General features: G+C 39.0%; 1 protein-coding gene across 5 annotated transcripts in view; it reads left to right on the forward strand.

The window, feature by feature from the left end:
* The window catches only part of OLAH (oleoyl-ACP hydrolase), a 134,333-nt gene that overhangs the window by 14,944 nt on the left and 101,382 nt on the right, over nucleotides 1–18,007 (forward strand). For 4 of the 5 annotated variants that reach the window (XM_053713999.1, XM_053714003.1, XM_053714000.1 and 1 more), the window contains exon 2: nucleotides 3,376–3,506. In XM_053713999.1, the coding sequence (XP_053569974.1) occupies nucleotides 3,377–3,506 (130 nt within the window). In that variant the 5' untranslated portion in view covers nucleotide 3,376. Of the gene's footprint in view, nucleotides 1–1,526; nucleotides 1,593–3,375; nucleotides 3,507–18,007 lie in introns of those variants that run through there. The other variant, XM_053714002.1, reaches the window with a different exon arrangement.

Below are 18,007 nucleotides of genomic sequence, written 5' to 3' on the forward strand. Positions count from 1 at the left end.
GTAGGGGTACATTTTGAGTATTTGTTCAGTTCTGCTGTACCAAATGTGTTACCCCATTGCATAATTTTAGAACATGGTATACATAGCTACAGATGAAGATCTTAAAATGATCAAAAGTAATGCAAAAAATACATGTGTGGTCTGAATGAGAATGAACAAACTTGGAGATTTTTTACAGTTAAAGAGCTGTGATAAATACTTTTTGATATACTTTTTTTTGGCAAATTTACTATATTTTTTACATTTGGGAATAAATAGCTAGTTGAATCTCTTATCCACTGAAAGCTGTAAAATACATAGAGTCTGCTAATTATGTGTGAATTTCACTATATATATATTAAAGTCAGAAAAGTCCAGCACTCATACACCAACCTGCACGCTGCCCAGGATACTGCAATCCCACAAAATCATGAAAACCAAAGGAGGCAGCAGCATAAATTATCACAATGTATTATTGGCACAAAAAGCCCAAACGTTGTGGGCTTTTTGTGCCAATAATACATTGTGATAATTTATGCTGCTGCCTCCTTTGGTTTTCACCATATATATATTCAAAACAAAAAAAATCTCCCATCCTTTAAATCCATTGATTTGATGTAAAAACAACAAACACTATGTTAAAGGGATATAAAGAACAAAACATTTCTACTTGTCCTATATGTGTGTGTTTCTATGTGTTAGTGTGTGTGAGTGTTTCTGTATTTGTGTCAGTTTACTGTGAGTGTTTCTGTGTTGGTGCAAATGAGTGTATGTTTCTGTGTGTGTTTTTCTGTTTGAGTGGTTGTATCTGTGTTTGAGTGTTTCTATATGTGATTGTGAGCGAGTGGTTTTGTATGTGTGTGTGTGTTTAGTGGGTGTTTCTATATGTGTGTAAGTGTTTGTGTGAATGACTGTGTTTCTAATTCTGTATGTGTCAGTGTGTGTATGAGTGTTTGTTTCCTGTGTGTGTTTCTGTATGAGTGGTTGTGTGTGTGTGTGCTCTTCTGTTCTGTGAGGGAGTGTTTCTGTGTGTGAGCATGTTTCTGTGTGAGTGTTTCTGTATGAATATTTCTGTTTTTTTCTGTGCGTTTCTGTATTTCTTTGTGCCTGTGAGTGTTCTTTGTGTGTGTGCGTGTTTGAATGTTTGTTATTACCTTTTCACCATTTACAAGTTTAACTACACTCAAGAGTAAAGTGCGCACACATTTTATTCACTTGGCCTAAAATTGCACAGGTCAAAATGTTTGTGCACACTGCTCAAGAAAACATGTGTTGAAGTGCATACCTAAGTATGCTTAGGAATAGCAAAGTACTGCTGGGAGTTAGCTGGTGATTGATGGCTGCATATATATTCCTTTTTTGTTTGGCTCACCAGATGTATTGAGCTACCTCTAAAAGGTTACTAAGTGTATAAAGCATATCTGATAATAGAAATAAATTAGGAAGTTGTTTAAAATATTATGCTCTATCTGAATCATCAATGTTTGATTTTGACTTTACTGTCCCTTTTTATTACTATTGTCAACAATATATAGGTAACAGAATGACAGTTGGGCTAGTCTGCCTTCAAACACGGAAATTATATCATTGCGTCTGATCACTGGGAAGCTCTGGTAACTTCTACAATTTGCTATACTTCAATCCAGTAGTTGTCTTTTTTTATAAGCAAAATGCAAATATTTCACAAATTTTCTAAGGATTTACATTTATTAAGATTTGGAATCCACATATCATTTAGTCTACAAAATATTTAACAATTATTTTTCCAGCAAATTGGACCCTTCACCTTATAAACTCTCATTTGCAGAATAAATATCATATTTGATAGTCCAACAAGTGTCATGAAATTGTTTGCTATGTGTTCTGGTACATTTCTTAAAGAATTTTAAATCTGCAGATAGCTATCATTGGATTTCAGGTATTTGTCTTAGAACAGTGAGTGAATCATTTTTTCCCTCCAATTTTATATAATTTTCCAAATTTTTCATGTCATACGCAATCAGCAAACCAATTTAAAATTAAATTTTTCAAATGTGTGCTGTGTGTTTGCAATCATTATTTCCATTGTCTCTATAAAAAGTTAGTCATTACCTTACTGGATTTGTACTTCCATTACTTGATTTTTATTATTCTGTTATCAAAAATTTCCACATTTGAAAAAAAATTATATTTTGGTAATATAAATATTTTTCATTGAGTGAACATTTTTATATATAAAAACTTGTTGCCTTCTCAGAGTATATTCAGGTTTGGTTTCTGTTTTTGTTTGTATGTTTTCTGTTACTTGTTTTTTTTTGGGGGGGGTTTTGCCGTGCCCCCAGCCAAAAATTATCATCCAGAAAAATTGGGCTACAGTCTTGAGGAGTTGTGCTGCACAATAAATATATATTTTTTATGTCAGACTATGCTTCAACTGAAGTTCAATTTCGATGAATTTGTGCACGGTTTTTAATAATCCTATTAAAAACAAGGGCACTTTAATTTATCAAAATTGACATTTCACTCCTTTTCTTCAAAAACTTCCCTTTTTAATCCTGACAGCCGCTGCAGCGCTTCCTCTGCCCGTCGCAAGCTCTCTTCGCGGGTCCAAATTGACGAATCCTGCTTCCTCCAATCACAGCGTTGCATCAGGCCATAATCCCCCGGGGGGAAAGCTGTGATTGGAGAAAGCCGGATTCATCATTTCTGACGTAAGAAGCGGCTTCCGACGGCCGGGGGAATAGCTGGAACGGCTTTAAGGATTAAAAGGTAAGTTTTTGAAGAAAAGGATTGAAATGTCATTTTTTCTGAATTAAAGTGCCCTTGTTTTTAATAGGTTTATTAAAAACAGGGCACTTATTCATCGAAATTGACCTTCACTTTCAGGTTGTGGGAGTTTCTATGCATACATGGTTTGTCTATTCTTACCAGCCCATGATTTATTTATTTGAATGTAATTAATCAATTAGGCTTTATGATTCAGTCCACCTTACTCCCAGACCGTTTTTTTTAATTATCTTTTATTTATTATTTCAGGAATGTATTTTAAGTCCTGCTAATGTATACATTAAAACTTTTCATCTTTTGTATTGTTAAAGGGATATTTTTCTTAGGACCAAGCCCCAAAGTTTTAGATGTATACTGATGTCTACAGACCCCTGGTTGTGTATTGGGTCTTTTCATATGCAGGGGAGGGGGGAGTGTCTGCTCTTTCTGCTTTCCCAGCCCCTTTTAGTGGGTGTCCCAGCCTAACCTTATCAACAGTACTAAACTGGGAGCTTCTAAGAAAGTTTTTAAATGGTTTTTTACTGGATTTTTATATCAGTATCTGTGCATATTCTTCTTCATGATTGGGCTCATTGTAAAGCTACACTTGGAAGTATGCAATGTAAATAACGCAGTTCTTGTCTTTTTAAGGATGGACAAGCTTATTACCTGCTTCTATAGAAGACCCAGTGCTGTCACAAGGCTGATATGCTTCCCGTGGGCCGGAGGAGGATCACTGTATTATGCGCAATGGGGCAAGCTGTTTGATGATACTATAGAAGGTAGGCAGAGCTTAGACTTGTGCAACCTGCCAAAATATGCTGCTCTTCAGTTTATGACGTGAAACCCATTTTTTTCTCATTCACGGTGCAGATGCAATTTTTAAAACGTTTCCCGTTTACATGTTATCAAATTTACTTTGTTCTCATATTCTTTGAAGAGAATATAGCTCTTGATTTTATGTTTTAAGTTCCTATTACAAAAAGCCTGAGTATTTTTATTGTTGGAGCTTTACATGTTGCTGTTTTTATTGTTGTGGAATACATTTTCTGGAAAGAGCCATCTTTACTGTATGACATCTTCGTGAAATAAACCTTTTGATCCTGGCACTTGATATTTTCCATTTAGTGCTACTGTGTGTCCTACAAACTATGCTGTTGTTTTCCCTTGTTTACAATTACTTCTGAAATAATGCGTTTGAGCACTAGATGGCAGCAGTGCTTGCAAAATGTATAACATTATTAAACCTTTTGCTGCTGAGCCTTTTTTTTTACCCCAGTGCATAGACAATTTTGAGCTGTTTTTGCTACCTACATTTAAACCCTATTGTTATTTCAATGAGTGGCCTACACAATCTATATAGGGTCAGATAATGAGTGAAGCGCTATTGTTTGCACACAAGGGATATTGGGTTTTCGTGTTATTTTGCACGCAAGTTAAATTGCGCTCGTATTACAAGTTGAAAGTAAATGCAAATGCTTTTACTGCAATGCCGATTTACGATATAATAATTATCGCAACCTCACAGCTCTGTTTAACTATTTCGTGAAACAAAAAAGTGTCACAAAACACATCAAAAATACATTACAAAGTACACTTACACATAATAACACCATCTAATAAAAATTATTAAAACAAATTTTGCACACAAAGTTATAAGGCCTAAAAGATATGAGGTCTTAGGTGTTAGAAAAAAAGGCAGGCAAAGGGCTTTACTTTTAACATAGAGATACATTCATATACATGTCTAAAGACGTATATGTATCTATATTTGTAAATGTCTATGTATTTATATGTATTTACATAAGTGCATTGGAGCCCTTTGCTGTCAAGTGTATGAAAACATGTAAAAGTATATTTATGTAATATTCATTTTTAATGAAGGTTTTAACCATGTATTTACTGTAAATAATTGACATTCCAATGTTCTGCACATAGGGAAATATGTTCTAAGTATTTTTAAATAAATATTCCTATATATCTGTATATATCTATAACTATTTATAACCATGTGTGTATATATATATATATATATATATATATATATGTATATACATTTTTGTAAATATTTTATATCTTTTCATGTGACAATACTAAAGAAATGACACTTTGCTACAATGTAAAGTAGTGAGTGTACAGCCTGTATAACAGTGTAAATTTGCTGTCCCCTCAAAATAACTCAACACACAGCCATTAATGTCTAAACTGTTGGCAACAAAAGTGAGTACACCCCTAAGTGGAAATGTCCAAATTGTGCCCAATTAGCCATTTTCCCTCCCCGGTGTCATGTGACTCGTTGGTGTTACAAGGTCTCAGGTGTGAATGGGGAGCAGGTGTGTTAAATTTGGTGTTATCGCTCTCACACTCTCATACTGGTCACTGGAAGTTCAACATGGCACCTCATGGCAAAGAACTCTCTGAGGATCTGAAAAAAAGAATTGTTGCTCTACATAAAGATGGCCTAGGCTATAAGAAGATTGCCAAGACCCTGAAACTGAGCTGCAGCACGGTGGGCAAGACCATACAGCAATTTCATAGGACAGGTTCCACTCGGAACAGGCCTCGCCATGGTCGATTAAAGAAGTTTAGTGCACGTGCTCAGCGTCATATCCAGAGGTTGTCTTAGGGAAATAGACGTATGAGTGCTGCCAGCATTTCTGTAGAGGTTGAAGGGGTGGGGGGTCAACCTGTCAGTGCTCAGACCATACGCTGCACACTGCATAAAATTTGTCTGCATGGCTGTCGTCCCAGAAGGAAGCCTCTTCTAAAGATGATGCACAAGAAAGCCCACAAACAGTTTGCTGAAGACAAGCAGACTAAGGACATGGATTGCTGGAACCATGTCCTGTGGTCCGATGAGACCAAGATAAACTTATTTGGTTCAGATGGTGTCAAGAGTGTGTGACAGCAACCAGGTAAGGAGTACAAAGACAAGTGTGTCTTGCCTACAGTCAAGCATGGTGGTGGGAGTCTCATGGTCTGGGCCTGGATGAGTGTTGCCGGCACTGGAGAGCTACAGTTCATTGAGGAAACCATAAATGCCAACATGTACTGTGACATACTGAAGCAGAGCATGATCCCTCTCCCTTCAGAGACTGGGCCGCAGGGCAGTATTCCAACATGATAACGACCCCAAACACACCTTCAAGACGACCACTGCCTTGCTAAAGAAGCTGAGGGTAAAGGTGATGGACTGGCCAAGCATGTCTCCAGACCTAATCCCTATTGAGCATCTGTGGGGCATCCTCAAACGGAAGCTGGGGGATCGCAAGGTCTCTAACATTCACCAGCTCTGTGATTTCGTCATGGAGGAGTGGAAGAGGCAGTGGCAACCTGTGAAGCTCTGCTGAACTCCATGCCCAAGAGGGTTAAGGCAGTGCTGGAAAATAATGGAGGCCACACAAAATATTGACACTTTGGGCACAATTTGAACATTTCCACTTAGTGGTGTACTCACTTTTGTTGCCAACGGTTTATACATTAATGTCTGTGTGTTGAGTTATTTTGAGGGGACAGCAAATTTACATTGTTATACAGGCTGTACACTCACTTCTTTACATTGTAGCAAAGTGTCATTTCTTCAGTGTTGTCACATGAAGAAAAGATATAATACATGTTTTACAAAAATATGAGGGGTGTACTCACTTTTGTGTGTATGTGTATGTGTGTGTATATATATATATATATATATATATATACACACACACACAGACATATATATATATTGTGACAGAGAACAGGGAATTGTGAGTGACCAGGTTTTTATTTCTCCTACTATGTTGAAATGTGTATTTGATTTCTAAACCCCAGGGAATTGTATTGTATAAAATGTGGCTTGGAATGAAGCTGCTGTATTTTTGGGTTTCTGGGGGGTAACATTGGAGAAGAGGGCAGGCCAGTGTTCCACTCCTCAGTTTACACATAGCTGAAAGTTCAGGAAGATCATTTTTCTCACCTGTGTTTAATTAAATGAGGGTAATTTATTCTCCAGCTGCTAGGTAGAGAGAGCCTCCAGAGTGTTACTGACTGGGAGAGTAACACATTTCAGTTAAGCTAAGAAAAGCTGCTAAATTGAGGTTGGTAAAAACAGCATGTTAAGTTTAGTTTTTCCTTGATTTAATAAGGGATGGAAACTATGTCAGTAAGAGCTCACACTGAGCTAGGTTTTTGTTTGTAGGTTTGGGTATGTTTGGTTGTTGTAAAAGACACGTTGTGAACTGCACTTACACAGTGAAAAATAAAGCTGACTGTTTAAATTTATTAAAGCTGTGTCATTGTATACCCTAGAGCAGGGGTCGCCAACCTTTCGGACCTCAGGGACCACTAAACTCACAATTTTGAATCCCGTGGACCACTAACACGATTTTTTTTTTTTTTTTTAAAAAGGTACAAACATGTATAATACACACACACACACATACTGTACATAACTAGTATAACCATAGCTAAGTTTACATTATGTAGATATTTACTCATTTTTAAGAATTATTTTTTGGAATTAACTAACTAAATGACAGATGAAGGGTGAGTGCCAACTTTTGAGATGGAAACAGAGAGGAAGAAAGTGGGAAAAAAAGAATTATGTTTAAAAGGACCACAAGACTTCCAAGTTACCAGTAAGGAATTATTCAAAACTACTTCTGATCATGGATAGACATTGGAGTCATAAATTAAATTTATATCAGAAAGTTCTCAATATGGATATGAGCTAACTACGACTGATGTTACTGGCAATTACTACTGGTGGGATATGGCTGATCTGCTGGATGACATTTACTGGAATTCAGGTGGAATGGCTTTGTGCGCAGCAAAATTATCAGAATAAAAAATAATATTTAATAAATAAAAAAAGAAGTTGGAGGGGAGGAAGACAAACAGTGATGTAAGTCCATCTGAAGGAATTAGGAAAACTACTACAAAGAGACAGGTAAAGGGAAGAAGAAAAATGAAATATGAGAAAAAATGTAAGATTTTCTTTTTTTATATACTTTAATTCCACTATTTCAAGCCAAGACTATACCAACCTCTGCTGTCTTTAGAATGGAATCATGTCCCTCTGAGCAGCACGCCGAGCGGGAGGAGTTAAAAATACAATTTAGCTCCGTAAATTGAGCAGTACTACGCAACGTGCGTAGGGAGATTGTAATTTAACTCCTCCATTGGTTTTCACTGATGTCCAGCCAGGCACTGTAGTGAGTTGCGGCACCATCGGAGGAGATTAATTCCTGCTTGATGGTGTCAAGGACCACCAACATCTTCTCGTGGTCCATGGACCACTGGTCGGCGACCGCTGCCCTCTAGGACTGTGCTATTTCCCTGAAACCAGGCACCAGGAGTGGGTGCTGGATTACAATATGGTGGAGAATATGGGCATAGCACAAATATGGTATGTGGGTATAAAAGTTTTCTGCAAGCTGCACTAAGAAAACGTTTGCTTTAAACTGTTGGAAATAAAAGTGACACTGTGCTTTAAGACATATACCTGCCTTTGTGTTACTTCTAAGAGGAGAAGTTTTACAAAAAGGAGGAGCTGGTAAAAGCTTTGTACAGCAGGAGACAAACCGTTTACTGTCTGCACAAGTAAGCAACATAATGGATGCCCAGCGAGAGAATAGAGCTACACTGGTAAATGTATTGCAGCGTCTTACAGTCTTCCGTAGCTACCCCCACTGTGGATAAGGGGAGCTATATCCAAGCAAATTACTTTCTGCATAAGTTGTCAGAGATGGATGATATTGAGGCTTACCTCACAGCATTTGAGAAGATTGCTGCCAGGGAACAGTGGCCACCTGAACAGTGGACAGGGCTACTCGCACCATGTCTTAGTTGAGAAGCCCAGAAAGCATATGAGGATTTGTCTCACAGCCAAGCTCACGATTATAAGAAACTAAAGACTGAAATTCTAACACGCTTGGGAGTAACACCTGCAATTCGTGCCCAAAGATTTAATAATTGGGTGTTTGAGATGGGAAAAATTACAAGAGCATAAATGTATGAACTGCTGAGACTTGCTCAGAAATGGCTTGTGCTGGACATTAATTCAGCCACAAAAGTCATAGAAATGGTTGTAATGGATTGATTTCTCAGGAATCTGCCAACTGGACTTCGACAATGGGTCAGTCAAGGGGATCCTAAAGACCCAGAAGAAATGATGAGCCTGGTTGAGAGATATTTGACTGTTAGGGAATTGCACAGCAATGATCCTCAACCTAAATCCAAGCTCTCTTATAAAAAAAACAGAAGCACAGAGGTCTATTCATAACCAGGGACAAAAAGACTATTGTGGGAAATGGCTCCCTGGGGAACCATTATGGCCAAGAGTCCAAACTGATGAACAACGAAGGTGTTTTAAATGTCAAGAGTTAGGGCATATTGCACGTAACTGTACACAGGGGGAGGAGCCTAAGCAATGTAATATGGTTGCAAGGGACAGACATAGTACAATGTTAACCTGCACCAAAATGTCTTGTTTCCAGTGCTATGTGTTCTAGTTATTTAAGATCTGTGAATGGGGAGGGTAAGAGTGTACAAGCGCTCCTTGATTAAGGGAGTGAAGTTACTTTGGTAAAAAGTGTTTGGCTTCAGCCAGAAAAGTTAGATAGAGAGCAAATGCTTGATATTGTCTGTATACATGGGGACACACACTCATACCCTACAGCTGAGGTTGAAATTATCACAGATATTGGTACAGTTAAGTGTTGCATAGGGGCAGTGCTCTATGATATAGTATTGGGGAGAGACTTTCCTCACTTTTGTCAAGTGTGGGAGAAACCTTCAGTAGGTCATGGGAATAATCCTAGGAAGGTACAGGAGGTGGAGGGAACGGCTTTCTCAAAGGCTGAATAGGCAAAATGCGCATCAGGTGTATGATATACTGATTCCCCCCAGCCTCTTTGATTAGGAGTTTATAATTTACTGCATTTGCAGCTGTTTGCCGTTGTGACTACCCTGATTAACCGGCTTTTGACAAGCGTACACTAACTAGATTAATTGGTGTGAGGAATCTTGCTCTTTTTGTAGTTAATTGTTTGTGTCTCTTGTCATCTGGTGATCAGGTGTTTAGTGCTTTATGGTCACTCCAATATTTGTGATCACGCTACCTTATTGATTACGGAGGCTGCTGGGACTCATTACTCCTGTGGTATTTTAATCTAAGTCTTATTGCGCACACACCACACATTTCTTTCTTATTTTTAATTGTTTATCATTTAAAAGTTATGTGTTATGTCACCTGAGAGGTTACCTTCTTCTCTTATAGATTATGTTTGAGTTCTCTGTATGTGCCGCTGCTCTCTCTTTATATTCTTTTCATATTTACTATTGGCATAGAGCACCCCTAACACTCTACTTAGGAACATTGTTCCTGATTCATTTTTTAATTTAATTAGATTTTTTGTTCCCTACCCACCCTTATTCAGCTCCTTAAACCACAACAGAGTAAAGTTGAGGCTATTTCAGGTTGGCCACATCCTGTGACTAAGAAACAAGTAGGGTCATTCCTATGAATTACAGGGTATTATCACAGGTTCATCCCTAATTTTGCTACTGCTAAAAGTTCTTTACTGGTGAAGTGGAACCCTGAAGCAGAGCATGCATTTTGTGTTTTAAGAGAGGCAATGTGTGCTGACCCAGTATTGATGGCTCCAGATTTCTCTAGAGAATTTGTGGTACAGACAGATGCATCTGATGTAGGATTGGGAGTAGTACTTTCTCAAGTGGATGGGGGAGAAGAGCACCTAGTTATGTACTTAAGTAGAAAAATGAATTCCCATGAACAGAGGTACTCTGTAGTAGAGAAAGAATGTTTAGCCATCAAATGGACTTTGAGATATTACCTGCTTGGGACAAATTTTAAACTAATTACTGACCATGCTCTGTTTATATGGATGAGGTAAAACAAGGAGAAAAATGCCAGAGTGACAAGGTGGTTCCTTAGTCTTCAACCTTTCAATTATACTATAGAGCATAGGGCTGGTAAAGAACAAGGGAATGCAGATGGTCTTTCTCAAGTTCATTGTTTATGGTCTGAGGCCGCTCACCCCAATTGGTCTGAGCTGGGGGGAAGGATCTGTGACAGAGAACAGGGAATTGTGAGTGACCAGGTTTATATTTCTCCTACTATGTTGAAATGTGTATTTGATTTCTAAACCCCAGGGGATTTTATTGTATAAAATGTGGCTAGGAATGAAACTGCTGTATTTTTGGGTCCCTTGGGTGGAACATTGGAGAGAGGGCAGGCCAGTAATCCACTTTACACGTTTAATCCAGTTTACACGTAGCTGAAAGTTAGGAATCAGGAAGATAATTTTTCTCACCTGTATTTAATTAAATTAGGGTAATTTATTCTCCAGCTGCTAGGTAGAGAGAGAGCCTCCAAAGTGTTACTGACTGGGAGAGTAACACATTGCAGTTAAAGGGACATGAAACCCCAAATTTTCCTTTCATGATTCAGATAGAGAATACAATTTTAAAAAACTTTCCAATTGACTTCTATTATTTAATATGCTTCCTTCTCTTGTTATCCTTTGCTGAAAGGTTTATTTAGGCAACCTCAGGAGCAGCAAAGAACCTAGGTTCTAGCTGCTGGTGATTGGTGGCTGCATATATGTACAGATTGTCATTGGCTCACCCATGTGTTCAGTTAGAAACCAGTAGTGCATTGCTGCTCATTCAACAAATGATACCAAGAGAATGAAATAAATTAAATAATAGAAATAAATGAGAAAGTTGTTTAAAATTTTATTCTCTATCTGAATCATGAAATAAATATTTTGGGTTTCATGTCCTTTTGAGCTAAAAAAAGCTGCTAAATTGAGGTTGGTAAAAACAGCATGTTTTGTTAAAGTGAAGGTCAATTTAGATGAATTGGTGCCCGGTTTTTAATAATCCTATTAAAAACAAGGGCACTTTAATTCATCAAAATTGACATTTCACTTGTTTTCTTCAAATACTTACCTTTTAATCTTTACAGCCGCTCCAGCACTTCCCCTGCCCGTCGGAAGCCTCTTCATACGTCAGAAATTACGAATCCGGCTTTCTCCAATCACGGCTTCCCCCCGGAGGAATCATGGCCTGAGGCAACGCCATGATTGGAGGAAGCCGGATTTGTCATTTTGGACCCGCAAAGAGGGCTTGCGACGGGCGGAGGAAGCGCTACAGCGGCTCTCAGGATTAAAAGGTAAGTATTGGAAGAAAACAAGTGAAATATCAATTTTGATTAATTAAAGTGCCCTTGTTTTTAATAGGTTTATTAAAAACTGGGCACAGATTCATCTAAATTGACTATCACTTTAAGTTTAGTTTTTCCTTGATTTAGTAAGGGATGAAAACTATGTCAGTAAGAGCTTACACTGAGCTAGGTTTTTGTTTGTAAGTTTGGGTATGTTTGGTTGTTGTAAAACACACATTACTGTGAACTGCACTTGCACAGTGAAAAATAAAGCTGTTTAAATGTATTAAGGCTGTGTCAATTTATACCCTAGAGCAGAGCTTTCCAAACTTTTCATATTGGTGACGCACCTTTTAGACCTACATCATTTTTCGACACAGTAATTCAGTTGTACAAGCAAACAGGAGGTTAAACTAACTTGTTTTAAGAGATACGGACACATACATAAATTATATAATAACGAAATGTATTTACAAGTAACAGTATGTATGTGCAAGAATTAAAAAAAAGTTTAATACCACCAAAAGCTACTTACTATTTTAATGGGGTGTATAAGGTTGATGGGATGAACACAGTTTCTGAATATTTGGTGGAATATTAGATAAGGATCCTAGCATTTCATCATCAAGCATTTGTAAGCTTCCACTTCCTATCCATATATCAAGAGCAGTAGTAGCAATGCACTACTGGGAGCTATCTGCAAAAAAAACCCCACTAACTTCTGACTTCAGCTCAACGTTTAAGCTGCTTCCCTCAGAGCTCTGCAAGTCCGACTGACTACTGCTTGCGCTGCAAACACACTGCTGTCCCATTTACTGACTACACATGCAGTCACGAGCCGATTGAGGAGTCCAAACGTGCAGTCAGGAGCCAATGTGCCACCAATGGGAATAGCTTTAGTTCCCACTGAGCTGCACCAATAGGTTAAGATGATCTGTGACCCACTAGGTATCAATCACGTGTCAACCACGTAATATGCGTAGCAGGCAGGCGGAAAGTCGGGGGGGGGGGGGAAATGTAAAAAGAATTTTAAATTTAAAAAAAAAAAAAAATGTGCTAAAGCAGGGACACACCTACACACTGCCGCCGACACACTAATGACACACAGTTTGGAAACCACTGCCCTAGAGGATCGTGCTATTTTCCTGGAGTGGGTGCTGGATTACTATATATATATATATATATATATATATATATATATATATATATAGTACCAAAATACCATCAGATATGTGTAGAAACGTGTATGTATGAATAAATAGAATGTGAAGGATATTGGAATGTGAAATATGTCGGGTTAGAGCACTTGAGAATATGGGTTTGGGTTGTCTCCATTGACTTCTATGGGGGAATAGGTTGTTACACGCACAATATTGGAAATTTGGCTTTTTGCTTGCATCAGGTTAGCGAGCGAGCTTCTAGCGCACTTAGCATGCTAGTGAAAGCACTAAATAGTGCTCCAATTGTAAATCTCCCATATTATTATTTTTGTCAGCAGGCGCAGCAGATTCACAGTATGCTATTATATTTATAATTCATGGCATGTGAGATAACTGCGTAGATTTTAGTAAAAATGATTGAAAATGGTCCAGTGACTACTGTTGTGACTGATCACCTTACTAAATTGTCATCAAGTGTAGTCACATGTGAAATAGGGACCCATACTGGCTTTGAGGGTTATAATATAGATTAGAGAGGCCCTGTTATGCAGTACAGAAATAAAAACACTTTTTGTCTTGCAAGGTGATCACCTGCCTTTACTGGCAAAACGTATACATTTTTTTAAGAGAGGAACTTGTCTACTCGAAAATAAACTTTTGGGTTTGATGTCCCTTTAATCTACCTATCTGTTTTTCAACAAAGGATACAAAAAGTACAAAGTAAATTTAATAAAAGAAGTAAATTGTAAAGTTGTTTTTTTACTAAATTAAGGTAAAAAATGGGGGGGGTTGTCTTTAAGTATTCAGTACACATTATGGATTAAAATATGTTTTTCCCCAGATACATAAACATATTATAGAAATATTTATAAATCCCAAATACACCTCTGAAATGTTTTTATTTTAATACAGCAAATATTGTTTATCTCCCATCGAGCCTTAAAGGGACAGTAAACACATTGAAATTTGTAGATAAAATGTTTAATTATGCATAATGAAACAACTTTGCAATATACTTTCATTTATTTTGCCCCATGTCATGTTATTTATCTCTGAAAATTGAGCAATTTCTAATTCCCAGAAATTAAACTGCACCTTGATTACCTTAACTCTATTACATATATGTCCCTAATTTACTTTATTAGACAACAACTGCAACTCCATACTAACAGTATTATTGGGGCTAGCCTTGTCATATTTGGACTAAAGCCCAGATTGGCTCCTCCAAATAAGGCACAAATAGTGGGTGGAGTTTGGAGTTTGAAACATAATAGCAGTAAAAAGGGCGTTAAATTATTTTAAAAACATTAAAGGGACACTAACCCAAATTTTGTTTTCATGATTCATATAGGGCAGGCAATTTCAAGCAACTTTCTAATTTACTCCTATTATCAATTTTTCTTTGTTCTCTTGCTATCTTTATTTAAAAAGCAGGAATGTAAAGCTTAAGAGCCAGGCCATTTTTTGGTTGAGAACCTGGGTTATGCAAGCGCTATCCAGGGTGCTGAACCTAAAATGGGCTGGCTCCTAAGCTTTAAGTTCCTGCTTTTTAAATAAAGATAGCAAGAGAACGAAGAAAAAGTAATAGTAGCAGTAAATTAAAAAGTTGATTAAAATTGCCTGCTCTTTTTTTTTTTTAATTTTGGCAGCCACCAGTGGGTACTACAGCAGAGTGCTAATTGAGCAAGGTGTAAAGTATTAGCATTTGAGAGGATTTCTAAATGTGTGCACTAAACCACTATGCACAGTGTGAGACACACTTGGAACTTTGTTTGTACAGTGTGTGCCTGAGTCAGATGGCTGATCACTTTCATTTGCAGAGGAGGTAGGACTTAGTAAATGTTTTTTATTTCTTTGTGCAATTTCGGATTGTAACGTCAGTGTGGTAGTAGTTGTATGGTGGGGCCAGGGGTCCATAAAAAACAGAATTTATGCTTACCTGATAAATTACTTTCTCCAACGGTGTGTCCGGTCCACGGCGTCATCCATGACTTGTGGGAAATGTTCTCCCCCACAGGGAAAGGCAAGGAGAGCACACAGCAAGAGCTGTCCATATAGCTCCCCCTCTGGCTCCGCCCCCCAGTCATTCGACCGACGGTTAGGAGAAAAAGGAGAAACTATAGGGTGCCGTGGTGACTGTAGTGTTTAAAGAAAAAAAATTTCAACCTGATTAAAAAAACCAGGGCGGGCCGTGGACCAGACACACCGTTGGAGAAAGTAATTTATCAGGTAAGCATAAATTCTGTTTTCTCCAACATTGGTGTGTCCGGTCCACGGCGTCATCCATGACTTGTGGGAACCAATACCAAAGCTTTAGGACACGGATGAAGGGAGGGAGCAAATCAGGTTACCTAAACGGAAGGCACCACGGCTTGCAAAACCTTTCTCCCAAAAACAGCCTCCGAAGAAGCAAAAATATCAAATTTGTAGAATTTGGCAAAAGTGTGCAGAGAAGACCAAGTCGCTGCCTTACATATCTGGTCAACAGAAGCCTCGTTCTTATAGGCCCATGTGGAAGCCACAGCCCTAGTAGAGTGAGCTGTGATACGGTCAGGAGGCTGCCGTCCGGCAGTCTCATAAGCCAAGCGGATAATGCTTTTCAGCCAGAAAGAGAGAGAGGTAGCAGTAGCTTTTTGACCTCTCCTCTTACCAGAGTAAACGACAAACAAGGATGAGGTTTGTCTAAAATCTTTTGTTGCTTCTAAATAGAACTTTAAAGAACAAACAACATCTAAATTGTGTAATAAACGTTCCTTCTTTGAAACTGGATTCGGACACAAAGAAGGAACAACTATTTCCTGGTTGATGTTCTCGTTGGAAACAACTTTTGGAAGAAAACCAGGCTTAGTACGCAAAACAACCTTATCTGAATGGAACACCAGATAGGGTGGATCACACTGCAAAGCAGATAATTCAGAAACTCTTCTAGCAGAAGAAATAGCAACCAAAAACAGAACTTTCCAAGATAGTAACTTAATATCTATGGAATGTAAAGGTTCAAACGGAACCCCTTGAAGAACTGAAAGAACTAAATTTAGACTCCAAGGAGGAGTCATGGGTCTGTAAACAGGCTTGATTCTAACCAAAGCCTGAACAAAAGCTTGTACATCTGGCAAAGCTGCCAGTCGTTTGTGCAACAAGACGGATAATGCAGAAATCTGTCCTTTTAGAGAACTAGCTGACAATCCTTTATCCAAACCTTCTTGGAGAAAGGAGAGAATCTTTGGAATTTTAATCTTACTCCAGGAGAATCCTTTGGATTCACACCAACAGATATATTTTTTCCATATTTTATGGTAAATCCTTCTAGTCACAGGTTTTCTGGCTTGGACCAGAGTATCAATCACAGAATTTGAAAACCCACGCTTGGATAAAATCAAGCGTTCAATTTCCAAGCAGTCAGCTGCAGAGAAACTAGATTGGGATGTTCGAATGGACCTTGTACTAGAAGGTCCTGTCTCAAAGGTAGCTTCCATGGTGGAGCCGATGACATATTCACCAGGTCTGCATACCAAGTCCTGCGTGGCCACGCAGGAGCTATCAGAATCACAGTGGCCTTCTCCTGTTTGATCCTGGCTATGAGCCTGGGGAGGAGAGGAAACGGTGGAAAAACATATGCTAGGTTGAACGACCAAGGCGCCACTAATGCATCCACTAGAGTCGCCTTGGGATCCCTGGATCTGGACCCGTAGCAAGGAATCTTGAAGTTCTGACGGGACGCCATTAGATCCATGTCTGGAATGCCCCATAATTGGGTTAACTGAGCAAAGACCTCCGGATGGAGTTCCCACTCCCCCGGATGGAAAGTCTGATGACTCAAATAATGCGCCTCCCAGTTGTCTACTCCTGGGATGTGAATAGCAGATAGATGGCAAGAGTGATTCTCTGCCCATTGGATTATCTTGGTTACTTCCTTCATCGCTAGGGAACTCTTTGTTCCCCCCTGATGATTGATGTACGCAACAGTCGTTATGTTGTCCGACTGAAATCTTATGAACCTGGCTTCCGCTAGCTGAGGCCAAGCCAGGAGCGCATTGAATATAGCTCTTAGTTCCAAAATGTTTATTGGGAGAAGCGACTCTTCCCGCGACCATAGGCCCTGAGCTTTCAGAGAGTCCCAGACCGCGCCCCACCCCAAGAGGCTGGCGTCGGTCGTGACGATGACCCACTCCGGTCTGCGGAAACTCATTCCCTGAGACAGGTGATCCTGGGTCAACCACCAGAGAAGTGAGTCCCTGGTTACCTGGTCTACTTGAATTTGGGGAGACAAGTCTGTATAGTCCCCATTCCACTGATTGAGCATGCACAGCTGTAATGGTCTTAGATGAATTCGAGCAAAAGGAACCACATCCATTGCTGCGACCATTAGTCCTATTACTTCCATGCATTGAGCTATGGAGGGTTGAGGAATAGAGTGAAGAACTCGACAAGCTTTTAGAAGCTTTGTCTTTATGACGTCTGTGAGAAAGATCTTCATTTCCACAGAATCTATTATTGTTCCCAGAAAAGGAACCCTTGTGGACGGTGACAGTGAACTTTTTTCTATGTTCACTTTCCACCCGTGAGATCTGAGAAAAGCCAACACAATGTCTGCATGAGCCCTCGCTTTGGAAAGAGACGACGCTTGGATTAGGATGTCGTCTAGATAAGGTGCTACAGCGATGCCCCTCGGTCTTAGGACCGCTAGAAGGGACCCTAGCACCTTTGTGAAAATTCTGGGAGCGGTGGCTAAACCGAATGGAAGAGCCACAAACTGGTAATGTTTGTCCAGAAAGGCGAACCTCAGGAACTGATGATGAGATTTGTGGATTGGGATATGCAGATACGCATCCTTCAGATCCACGGTAGTCAAAAATTGACCCTGCTGGATTGTTGGTAAGATTGTCCGAATGGTTTCCATCTTGAAGGATGGAACTCTGAGGAACTTGTTTAATATCTTTAAATCCAGAATTGG

The sequence above is a fragment of the Bombina bombina genome, chromosome 5 (assembly GCF_027579735.1).
Source record: "Bombina bombina isolate aBomBom1 chromosome 5, aBomBom1.pri, whole genome shotgun sequence".
NCBI classification, from domain to species: domain Eukaryota; kingdom Metazoa; phylum Chordata; class Amphibia; order Anura; family Bombinatoridae; genus Bombina; species Bombina bombina.